General features: G+C 38.4%; 1 protein-coding gene across 9 annotated transcripts in view; it reads right to left on the bottom strand.

Annotated features, from left to right (window-relative positions):
- Window positions 1-13,249, bottom strand: part of ARID1B (AT-rich interaction domain 1B) — a 326,580-nt gene that overhangs the window by 61,963 nt on the left and 251,368 nt on the right. For all 9 annotated transcript variants that reach the window (XM_038133282.1, XM_038133283.1, XM_038133279.1 and 6 more), the window contains one exon: window positions 4,524-4,703. In XM_038133282.1, coding sequence (XP_037989210.1) covers window positions 4,524-4,703 — 180 coding nt within the window. The remainder of the gene's footprint in view (window positions 1-4,523; window positions 4,704-13,249) is intronic.

Raw genomic sequence — 13,249 nt, 5'->3', positions numbered from 1 at the left:
CAGCAGGATGGTGTAAATGTGCACTCAAAGATTATACAGTTAGCACATCTTATGTACATGCTATTAGTAACAAAAGTGAAGCAAATTCTCTCCCTAGACCAGCAGACCCACTGTTATTAACTGTATATTCATGATCACTGGGATCATATATCATGATCACTGGGAGCTACTGTCAGTCCAATTTGCATAAAGCCAATTTGTTTTGTCATTTAGGGTCTACAAAGTACATTCAGCAGCATGTGTGGAGGAGCAAACACCAATGCTAAAACACTCCTGCTATTTTCATGCTATTTTGAATTGGGACAAAAAATGTAATCTTATGTGCTTTGGCTTTCCCAGCATACACACAACACAGAAAAACAATGGAATCTTCTCCATAAAAATATGTGGCTCAGTTAAAATAGCTCCTAATCATTCATCTTCAGGGATGCAAGATGCACAGGGAAGTCGTATCTTTTTAGTAAGGAAAACAAGTTTCAATGTTTTTTCCCATCTTTTTCTTTCCCTAAGCATTTCCTCAATACCTCAAGTACTAGCTATTCTTATACCTTTCCCAGACCACAAAAAAAAAGAAAAAAAAAAAAAAAAGAAAAAAAAAAGAGGCAAAATAAAAGCCAAACAAAATACAAGAGGAATTGCCAGGAATGAGGAGTGCAATCTTATTTCCATGTTTCTCTAATAGATTAGTAATTTGTTGGCAGTGGCTTTGACAGAAAACAGATGGATGCAGCATTAAACACAATGAATGCAGCAGATGCTAGGCCAGCCCACATCAGCTGGACGTGTCAGGCAGCCAAGTTCAAGAGCCCACACTTTTCAAGTGGGTACAAGCCTGGCAACAGCGACTGCACAGTACTACTGAACAACTCCTCCCCTCCATATCTGAGGGATTTTTGATTCCAACTCCCCCTTGGCAGAGTAGAATTGTACCAAGAGAGACAACATCTCTAATGCATGAGAAAAAAAATGCTGTAACAGGAATCAAGAGGGGAAAAAAAAGTGTAATGAAGATAAAGTATAAAAAAACTGACTAACAACCTGCCAAAGACAGATGTTCATACTTACTGCTGAAACTCTGGTCCACTTTGTTCAGGTTTGCTGAACAAAGTGCTCTGAGATCTTGCCATTTCTAGGCAAACTAAGAAGAGGGAGATTTGAGAACTACCTGTTAGCTTTGCTCTCTGCTTTAGACATAGATCAGATTCACTGTATTATAAAGAGCATCTTAGAATAGCTCTAGAATTTTTTACAAGTGCACTTAACTATCAAGCTATTCTTCTGCAGACAATTTAAATGTGTTGATCTGAATTCCTCTGAACTATTTAACCTAGGAGACTTCAGTAAGATACAGTTGATATTTAAAAGTCTTTGCTCCACAGACTCTTGCATACATGGGTCTGGATTCAGAGGTCCAGACTCTCAAGATATGCAGGGCATCCTTAACTGCCACCATTTAAATTAAAATCTAGTATTAAAATCAGTGGGAACTAGACAGCAAAGTGCTTTTGTGAAATGAGTCCAACATTAAAAGCACAAATACTCAATACATACTACTTTATCACAAGCAAAAGGGGATTTAACTTACAGTGAAGCTCTGGGGTTGCAGTTCAAACAAATTCAGTACCGATTTCTCTCTTTGTTATACCCCAACAGAACAGCTTTACTGCTGAATTGAGTAGGAAAGGTTAGGAAGACAGGATGCATTTCTGAGACATTTTACTGATTCACAGGAAGGTTTTCTATGCCCCAGTCTTAAAAGATCCAACTGACTACAGCATCCGACTGCTCTCCAGAGTGCATTTAAGGGACATTTTGCTGTGGCAGCAATCTGATGCTCAGGTCATAGACCAGAGCTTCATTAGCCCCTGAGCTATATGTTGCCCAAATACAAACCAAAGAGATTCTTTCAGTAACAAATTTCATCCTCACTCTGCTTTTTCAAAATGTAATTCTTGGGACAGGAAAATGCCGAGATTTAATAAAAAATTAAAATTAATCTTCTGTACTGTATGCTCCTGTGTTGTATCCCAGACACACAGAAGTGTGGAGCCAAAGCCATTTATTATTTTTGTAGGAAATGGTTTCACAGAATTGGACTAGGACCCAGTACAGAACTGCTTCCTGGGAAAATATATTCTGCTCTTATAATAGTTCTAAGTGTCATGTAAACACATGAAAATAAATAAATCAACCATAGGCATGAAATGGATCATTCTGCTCTCATGAAGTGGGGGCTAATACTTCCAGTCCAAACTTAATGGTGTAGTCTTTCCTATGGTGAGCAATTCCATTGCACAGAGGACACTAGCCTTGAGCAATTGTTTTCAGGACAGCACATAGTGAAATCCAGTATTCAAAGCTGGATCAAAAGCTTAGTGTCCAGAATGCTTTGATGCATATATGAAAATTCAAGTAGTCCTGTCAAACCCAGCCTAAGCTTAACAATATTCTGGAAGAAGGCCTATGTGAACAAAACATGGAAAGCAAATCAGATCCGTGAGAATTACTTTAGTTTAATAATTTAAGAACTGGGTTTCAACCCAGGTAATTTTTAATTTATTTCCTATTTTTGCAGAAAAAGGCAAATGGGATAACATTATTATATATACATCATTGCTGGCATATGATTATGCTTTGTAATAGGGTATGTTAAGAGTTGCAATTATGGATTACTTTCATTTAAAATGAAAAAGCACTATTAAAACCTTAAGTCCAGGTAAACACATAACTTGGAAATATCACTATCTTCATCCCTGGTGGTTAGATCAACCTGGTGAAAATGTAGTATTCTTCTGGCATAATTGTTACCTACAGAGCTGACAGTCTGCAAGGCCCTTATTTTATGATGACCAGTGCACAGAATCACTGGTACTTTCCAAGCACTGGCAGAAGAACGTGGTTTTCATCCATCACACTATTCACCAAACCCTTCTGAAATGGCCTGTTAATGACAATGATACTCATTTTCTTCCTGTCCCTCAAGTTCACTTTTTAATAGCAGTTTCTTCCTGACCATGACCCATAAAATCATTACATAGGCACTTTCATCTACAGAGGGAGGAAAAGAACTGCTGAACTCAAGCAAAAAAAGAAAGTAGTATCTGGCGTGTTACTTAAATGCATTGATTTAGTACAAAAACCTTTCCATTCAATCAGTGTGGATGGCTAATGTTTTACTGCACTTGACACCCACTATTCCCATGGTTTGGAATCTCAGCAGCAGCAGTACAGCTGGAAGTCGGGATAGCACATCATAAATCCACTGGATTTTTTACCAGTTAAGCTAGTTGCTCACTGTGCAGATAAAAATAAGCACTTGGACAGCATTTTATGGCAACAAAATGCTTTCCAAATAAAAGGAAAGCACCAGTCAACTGGAGTTAGGTAATTAATCTTCACACATGGCTATAAGGCATTACTAGCCCCATTTTATAGTTAAGGAAAGCAAAGCAGAGAAATGAATCTACTTGCCTAAGCTGAAAGATGATGCAAAAGGCAGAGCCAAAATTAGAAACTGGGAAATCTTGGCTTGTAGCCCTGTGCTCAGAACACTAAACCAAACGCTACCCAGAGATGAAACAGAAAGGAGCATTGCATAGGGCAGCAAGGCTTCTTGCAAACAAACATCAGAACTAGTTCTCAGAAACTCAGGAGACTAAAATAACCATCCTTGCTAGCACGGGAGAGTCACTGAGCCCTACAGAAATTCCTATTGCTGGCTCAAGTCCTTTCTGAGGCTTTCAAGTAAGAAAGCAAGAGTAGGAAGTGCTGAAATAGAAAAGCTTCTTTATGTACCTCTAAAGAAAATACTGACCCTTATTTATGCCATGGCTTGACTTCAACTTCATTAAACCCCTAAACAGATGCATACTTTATGAAGGTTATCCATTAAAGGCAAAATTAGACAAGTTCAAGGTTGTCCATGGGCAGAAATTGTGAATTCTATTTTGGTTTACTCCCCCACCAATTCTGTCAAACAAGTAAAATAAAAGGAACTGTCTCTCTCAGTCTGAAGGGTTACTTAAGATTCACAAACCATAAGCATTAGAGCTCAATATTCTATTTCCACAGTAGCCACTGCATTATTATGCTTGTTAGAAGACTTTACCCTCAAAGTCACCACGTGATTTCAGGTTGGCCTTGGGATTTTGTCCAAGAAAAGAAGTCCTATTTTGGGAGCGGTGTTGTGACCTTTATTCCATGCTTGCTCAAATGCAGCCTCATCACAGAGATGACATGCTTGGGCTCCTAAACAATAGACCTGGCAATGCCACAGATTCTTCATTTCCTTGCCTAATTTAAGGTCACTATTTTTATACAGAGAAAGGTGCTAAGAACAGAAACAGCTTCTTCCACAAGGTGCAGTTCCACCTTTGGATACAGCTTTATTTGTTTATGATTTTTTTATGGACAGTGCTGTGTATGCATGTATTTTTTTAACATACATACTCACATACACAATACATATATATATTGCAAAAATATATATAAGTTATTGTATCTATCACTAGGAAGCATTTTACCTTGTGGTCCATACTGGCTCATCTGAGGCCCATAAGTACCACTTGAATTACTCTGCTGAAAGCTACCAATTCCAGGATGCACTTGACCTCCAGGTGAGGGGTGTGGTGACATGGAAGGTCCAGTTTGTTGAGGTCCATACTGTGACATTTGGGGGTTCCTCTGTATGCCTGCCATAAAACCTATAGGGAGAAAAGCACCAAAACAAAAATTAATATTCAGGTAACTGTTCTTTATTTTAAAAAATCCTTTGGCATTAAAATAAAGCATTCCTCTTTAGTTATTTCTGACTAAGAATACCCAGAAAACTGCTGTTGTTAATCCAAAGAAAACCACACACATCTCCAAGTCAGCAATGATGTCTCAACCACCAAAACCTGTATATAAGGTTTGAAAACTTTTACTTGTAAATGAATACAGGGCAGTCCTGCTTCTTTACAAATGGGTGCCAATTTTAAAATTAAAACAACTTTTAGGGAAAAAAACCAAAGGCAATTATATGCATTAGTTAATTAGCAGTACTAGAGAATTTGCCCGGTGACTTATGGTGGGAGTACATCTTCAAAATTATATGTCGCTACCAAAATGCCTCACTTCAGCATATAGAAACCCAATGTAAATACTTCTCTATTGCCAACAAACTCACCAGAGCTAAAATTTACCTCTATGTGAAGACTAGTCATACCAGCCAGAAATAACAGTTGTTTTGCTATGTATTTGTTCTGTAGGTCCTTCTTCTAGTCTTTCCCCTGCACATTGCATTGCATTCTCTCCCTTTTCCCTTTTGTAAATGTATTAATGAATCCCAATTTAACTTAAGGTTCAGAAGTGACAGCATGAGACCTAGTGAAACAGTATCAAATTTAGAAGCTGCACATGAAGGAACAGAACTAAGCCTATCAAATGAAGGAAGAAGAGGGTTTTGAGGTGGGGTTTTAAAGTTTTCATGAACTGGGAAAAACACTGCAATCGTGCCCATGAAATGTCTATGTAGGGATGCTGGTTTTCTGATGTTTTATACCCTGAAAGGTTTTAGTGCTGCTTTGAATGTTGAAGAGGATGTGCTGGCAAAATTTAGGGTTTTTTTTAATTTGTTTTTTTATTTCTGGAGGAAATCAGCTTTCTTTCCTGTTCTGCTTGCGTATTAAATTTCATCTTTCCATTTCCCTGCGAGGCAAAACCCTCACATACCACAGGCTGGCTCTGGCTGTGCTGCCACCGTGCCGGATGAGGAGGGAGCCCCAGGCTGCGGCACAAAAGGATGACTCTCCCACAGGGCCGGGGTGTCCTCCCACTGGATGGCACCAAACATCACCCTCTCCCTACCCCCAGACACTCAATGCCTGATTAATGAAGAGAGGTAATTTTTTCTGAGCCATATCCAGACATGTGATCAGACTCGTAACTGAAAACACTGAGGTGCAGGATGTAAGGAGAAAAATCAGGAGATGAGATGACTTTGTACCCCTTGGGCACAGTTCCTTCGTGCTGTGAAAAGCTCAACCCACATTGTGCTAAAACTCCAACTGCAAGATTTGCTGAATATGCATCAATTTTTCCTGATCTTTGTGCAAGCCCCAAGACAAGGAACTTGATCACCTGAACTGCAAAGTCAGAGCCTGGCACTTGCTCTGGAGACAGAGCAGACATGGACACACTCAGCAAAATCTGAGTGGAAAATGGCAGCTTGGAAACTGGTTTGTACTGGTTGGAAAACTCCACACTTCTGAAATGGAAAACTTGCATGACCTTCTCCATTTAGTTTTATTTTGAAACAGATCCCTTGATTTTTAAAGCAGTTCCACTCTGGGCACAACTCTTATTACAAGGCCTATGCCTTCTGCTAACAGTGCTGCAAGTAATTTAGAAACCTAATACAATTGTGTGTCTGTACAAAACCAAAGCCCATGCTCCCAACACACACTATATATATATCACACTTGTGGGATCCATTTGAATGAAAAAATTTGTACTGGTCACACAAAGATTTTTATGATAAAGATAGTAAATTTACTCCTCTGTCTAGACTAGAAGTGAGAGGTTTTTTTCTGTTCAGCTTTTAATCCATATGAGGTAACGTTCCAAACATTGCGCTAGTGATTAAGGTTTTTCAGCCCCATTATTATTGCAAGGAGTACTTTTCTCAACACCACAAGGAAGGGTGATACACTGAACAGCTACTGGTATAGTAATTTCCAGTAGTGATGCAGAGGGACTGCTGGTTGATGATGCCAATGGAGAACGTGGACTAATGTCTAATGAAAAACATGGACATGATCAGTTTTAACCAGCTCTGCTGTTGTCAAAAAGGCTTCTAAAGGGACCAGAGTAATAAGTAAAAAGTAAGTGTTTCTACTCAAATGACCTCTTCTTCAGTAAACTCCTCCTCATTCATTTTGGATGCTGTGGAATGGACTGACAGCTATGTGTACAGTCATAAATAAAACATGCCAGGAAGAGAGTGGGACACTTGTGTCCATCCAGATAAACCTTCCCACTCAGTCCTGGTAATCTTATCTGTATGGCTTCTGGGCACAGTCCCTTGTCCTGCCTTATCCATGCTCTAGGCTGTGGCTCAGGAAACACTGGCCAAAACCAAGCCAGGGGCATGCCAGTAACTAACTCAAGAGCAGAGATAACTGTGTGATACTACTCAAACTCATGCTCTAGCCTTAATTTAATAAAGATGTTTATTAATACAACAAAAAAGGAACACACGCCTAAACTGCTTTTGATGTGAGGCATAAGTTTCATCATTTCAGAGGTGTAGGATTCCTCTCAAATCAAGGGTGGCATTGCTATTTTCTCTTGAAGGAAGATAAAAAAATAAGGAAAAGGAATCCTGAAATTTGGGAAAAATATCTATGCTATACTGTGTTCTGCTACTGTTTGTATACTACACTGAAGCGTGATAATGAAACAGGACATGCTCTGATTTCTTTCCAGAGAGGAGAGGAGTCCTTTCAGCTACAGATGAGATGTGGAGTAGCAAAGAACAGTTCTTACTGTGATCTGGATTCCATTACAATATAGAGGAGTCTATCCTCATCAACTTCCATGAGAGCCCAGTAAACATCCCGAGATGAGTGCATGAGTTTGAAGTGTTTTAATTATTTGCAGAAAGATCAGATTTCTTGGAGAGAAAAGGGTTCCCGGTCAATACATTAACATTCATGCATCATAAAGAAAAAAACAACATCAATTCTAAAAATCTTATCAGAAATGAAAGGGAGCAGCTGGCATACATTCATTTTTCCTTATTTACACACATTTTCCCTAGTGTTCAACTTCATTTTATAGCTGATACAAAAAGAAATAAATTTTCTTTCCAGAAAATTAGATTTAAGATAAAGTTTTCTTCTGTAAAGAATGGAACTAGGATTACATTAGCGGTGCACTGGAGTAATGGCAGTGAAGTGATTCAACAGCCAGACTGCATCTGACTTGTCAACCCCTGTGACAACAAGGTGGGTTGTATTGTCTTTTAAGCTGCTAGGAAACAGTTATGAATTAAGCCTTGAAAATTGCAGTGGCAACATACTCATCAGTGAACAAATCTACTCCCTTCCCTTAATATTAATGATACAAAGAGGTAGAGGTGATGCTTTACTTGCCATCACAACAAAATATTACTTATTGAAAAAACACTTGAGTGCGTTTTGGCAAACTAAGCTATTTCAGAAGTAGCTGAATAAAGTGACCCTGCCAGAAGCATTCTCTTCCTTTTGAGTTAGCTTTTATACTACATTTACACACATGAAGAATGAAAAAAAACATTAAAAACCATTTAAAAATGGTATTAAAAATTTTAACATTGCAGAGTCATCTTTGCAGGTTTTTTTTTTTTTCTCAATGGAAGAGTAGCATACTATTAACAATTATCACACTGTAACAATAATAAAATATGTTTGCATGTTCAAATTGAACATACATAGAGCGTTTAAAAATCGTCAGGTAGCATTTTTTCTTCTTTCTTTTTAGCAAAATACAGAGAAAAGTAAACCAAGCAATGCTTAATGTTTCTTCTCCTTTGATGAAGGAAAAGACAAAAATGAAGCTTCTCTTGCTCTAAAGAGCCCTAACACCTGGTAATGCACATCATTTAGCTAATACCACCAATGATGCCTTTTAAAAACAATTTAAAACCTTGTCCTTCCCACAGGCATATGTATACACAAAACAGATATACAACAATAAATTACTAAAGCTTCATGAAATTGTGCACTAAGGTTCTCTTACTTACATCTGCACATTGACCGATACAAACCCATCTGTTTCTTGAATACTATCACCTTAGCACTACCCACGAAAAACACCCACTGAATGTGATGGGTGCTGCTGTAAAACCTCAGATTCTTTTGATATTTTAAAATCTTTACTTGAATATGAAAAAACCTTACAGAAAAGTAGAAGCTTGAACAAAAAGGAAGTGACAGGTTATTGCATATCAGTTGATGGACAGCAAGTCTCTACTGGCACACACTTTAACCACAGTCAATGAGAGGTCTTTTGATTAAACCAGGAGTAGTCCATCGATTTTCATGAATGAATTAAACCTGGAAACATGTGCAACACTTACTCATTATAAGCTCACAAAAACTTTGGAGTTTACAGTGATAGCAGATCATCACTAATTTATGCATCTGATAAATAAAAAATGAGGAAAGGTACAACGTGCAACAGTATATTGTAAAAATGAACTTACCTAAGAAAAAAGTACACTGGGCTACAGCTCTTTCTAGAGGGGCATGCTTAGTGACAGAGCTTGGGACCAAAACAACTCAGGAACCTTCTTGAGTAAGAAACAAGGAAGTTCTCCTTGTTAAAGGGCAGAGGCTAAAGCAAGGGCTATTACTAGCTAGATAGGCTTATTAGTCTGAAAATCAAGGAATAAGAAAAGTAGGAACAGATTGGATGCATACACTGATGATCAACTAATTAGGGAAAGATAACATAAAATCGTGTACTTATGAATCAGCTCAAAAAAATTAAGTATGTGAAGTGATATTTTCCACTACCTCTAAAGGAAAAACTTCTGTATGGGGAGAAACAGAAATTTCCAATGCTTGGTATGTTAGCAAGGCACTGGTCAGTACCCTTGAGAAAAAAGAGCAAATGTTTGCACACCCATGACACAAGTTTTTGGCAGACCTTCCTTCCTCAAACAGCGGTTTGTGTTGTATCCACTCTCTCAGGATTTTCACCAGAGTATACAACAGAACTATGACGGATCTAGAGCAGTGACTCCCAAATCTAGCTCATCTGTGGATAAACAGCACTGAGACAGACATGTCAGGGTAAAGCTAAACAAATGAAAAGCATTATTCTGTGATTTGGCACCCTGTTAGCACAGCAGGATGCTGAGGAACATCACAGTCACACTGAAACTTTGCCTAGCCCCCCCGTTTCAGATGGCAAGGACAGCTCAGGAAGGCTTTGGACTGGTGAACCATGTCTGGATTTTTGCCCAGCTAAACATGTCCAAAGTCAGCACCTCAGAGCACTGCAAGGAAATATCCAACAGAAAACAACTCACACATTAATCAAGTGTTCTAGTAATTGAAAGAGTTGGTCATTCACATAAGCCTGTGACACAAAAACCCTAAATATGCAACCAGGTTGTCTGGATGGTACTTGAACAAACATCTTCACATGGTCTGGTCAAACCTGGAGATATGTGGCTTAGAGACAGCAGGAGCTAAGAAAAACTGTTGTACCATTGCTTAGAGGGGGCCAGCTCCACCTGGCCATGAACTACTTACTGTCACTGGCAAAGTATGGCATGGTTCCTTCCCCTAAGGTGCTACTTAAAATAAAGGCTGAAAAGGACACAGTGAGAGAGATCTAGGCACTGGAAAAAATCTAAGCAGACAAAAATGTTATTCAGGTCTAAACAAATAACAGCAATTAAGAAACTGGTGACGGTTTGACCCATGTACCAGAAAAGAAACTAAGTTAATCAAGTGAAATCATGCGGATTAAAAAACCTGGTATCTAAAGCAAGAAGGCACAAGATTTCTTTACATTCAAGATACTTCAGATCCTATTTTCATTTTCTAGAAAGCAACCTTATTAACATATGCCCAGCTAGACCTATGTTTGACACACACAAAGCATCTGACTTAGCAATACACACCACAGGGCGATGGGTTGGTGAGCATGAGTGCCTGAGCTTGCAGTGTCAATCTCAAATACTAATTCTCAACATTCCTGTCCAGTTAATAGGCAGATAAAAGAAATAATACACCAAATAAATAAAATACCTGCACTGCACCAATACAGTATCTTTGGACATAATATTTTATAAAAGCTAAAAGAAGTATTTAAAATTTCTTATTTCTTTCTCCAATCACATTCTATTAAAAAAAACCCCAAAAAGTTCCAAAAGGAGGAACTAGGAGAAAGTTCTTTAAGAAAAAAGAGCAAATGCTTGCACATTCATGATACAGTTTTTTGGCAAACTTTCCTTCCTCAGACATTCACTCTCAGTTCTTCTGAGAACTCTTCTTCTTCTAATGAACTGCTCTTCTTCTAATTAGAAGTTCTTCTAATGTTTCTCCATTAACCATGAAAAAATGTAATCAAGTTTCTACACTGAGCTCTTTTTCTCAGCCCACATAAAAACCCACATAAACCTTGCCAGCTTCTCCAAGTCCATCAGAGCACCACTAAAACCATCTGAACTTCTCTAGGATAGAGTAACAGTGACATGATTTCCCTTTGGAATCTGGACAATTTATTTTCACAATGGCATCTGCTAATATCTGCAGTACGACCATCACATTTCTTCACAACCATTCGACAAAGAATATTTCTTTGCTTATGTGAAACAGCAGTAAAGGAAAATATCATCACAGCAAAATTAGGATTTCCTGCAAAGATCACTGCAGTATCTCTCATTTCCACAAAAAGACCAATGTTCTGTTTAAGAAGAAGTGCTGGACTGGTTTATATTTTTCTTTAAAATTATTTTCTTATTATGCTTTAATATCTATCTTACAGTCTCCTCACTGTTTATTTGTCTGACTGCTTCTCTTCACAATGTGAATAGCTTTAGGGAAGATGGAAACTAATGACCTAGCTAAGGTTTTAACCCAGACCCCCTAGTGTTTTACCAGCTGTGCTATTAGGTTAACTGGCTGAATCTCCTCTGCTTCTCTCTCTGATATTACAAAACCCTGTCTATGTATAGCGTGCAATAATGTTTAAATTTTTCCCACCCCTAAACCTCCCTCTGCTACTGCCTAGCCTTGAAATTCATATAATCTATCATTGATAAATTAGAATCTGGGGAAGGATCAGACAGATTACCCAGATGGTAGCCGGGGAAGAAATACCCAACCTTTCCTAATGCAAACCTTGCATAATGCTCTCTGATGCAAATTTTAAGTGCTATACTGAGGACAAAGAAGGAAAGACATTTGTGGAGATGTTCATGCACAGCCTAAACAAAAACCACATTGCTCATCTGCCATTTTACACATCATTTGTTACTGTAATATACCTTACAGAAGATGCTTTTACTATGGTGCTTGAAAAATCAGGGTCACGGTGACTTGCAGTACAAAAGCGCCTACCCTGCCCTCCCAGCTGCCCCCGAAGGGAATCCTGAATTTCAGTAGGTAGCTTGGGCTGCTGGAATTAATCTCAGCAGCAACATGAAAAACCTGAGGAGTCCGTCTGCTTTGCACAATCAACATTTGCCTAAGTTTCCCTAATAATGTGCACACTTAGGAAAATCATGGAGGAGAGCAAGCAAGGAACGGCATTTTACGATGTGCAATGTGCAAAGCCTGCAGGCTTAATGGTCTAAATTTCAAGTTTGAAAATTTCACCCTCCCCAGAGACTGCTGTTCAAAGGTTCCCTGAATCAACTCAGATCTTCCTTTTCATGAAGTAAATATATTGAATATTGCTATATATACTTTGTGGACAAGACTAAAGTATACGTGATGTGTCTTCTGTTGCACACATGTAAAATAAATCATATTGCTTCTTTCAAAAACACAAAATCAGTGTGTTGTCCTCAGTCCCAAAATGCCTTTGCCTTAGTCTTATTTTTACCATGATTTATGATTTGACTGACTTTTTCTTTTCCTTGATTTGCAGCTGTTCCCTGATGAGTGTTTATTCTTTTGGGATCCTTTGGGATGGTAGGAATTATCCAGTGTTAGCTATAAATATATATATTATATAGATTTCAACTCACTGTCCTGTACATTAATTTAAAAAGACATAAAGGGTCTTAGATGAGAGGTTGTTTATCTTTACAGAAGCTTCATAAAAAGGTTAACTTAGGCACTGAGTGTCCTGACAACCATGGTGCGGTTGAACAGGCAGCTCCCAGTTTATAGGCCACGAAGGGAAGCTCTCCCAGAGACAGGGATCATACCCAGTAACTTCACATCAAGTGTGTGACAGCAACATTGACTCACTCTGTCAAGTTCTTCTTCAGTAACTGCTGTAGCTTATCCTGCTCCCTGAGCCCAGAGGCAGGGAATTTGGTGGCTGCCTAATGAAGTCAGTGGAAACTTTTCTATTGAGAAGTCTCTCTGCTGGCAACTATATAAACACTCTCAGAATGAGTCAATTCTGCTCCCTAATCTCAAAAAGAGAATTCCCAATTTAGTTTAAAAAATGAAATAAAGATTCATCTCCAAGTCTAACAGGATTTAACATCAGCAAGAAGACTGCAATGACCAGCTGCTAGTATACAAAATTTATTTGT

The sequence above is a fragment of the Motacilla alba genome, chromosome 3 (genome assembly GCF_015832195.1).
Source record: "Motacilla alba alba isolate MOTALB_02 chromosome 3, Motacilla_alba_V1.0_pri, whole genome shotgun sequence".
NCBI lineage: Eukaryota > Metazoa > Chordata > Aves > Passeriformes > Motacillidae > Motacilla > Motacilla alba.
Note: the sequence above shows the minus strand (reverse complement) of the source record. Positions and strands in the feature narration are given on the sequence as shown.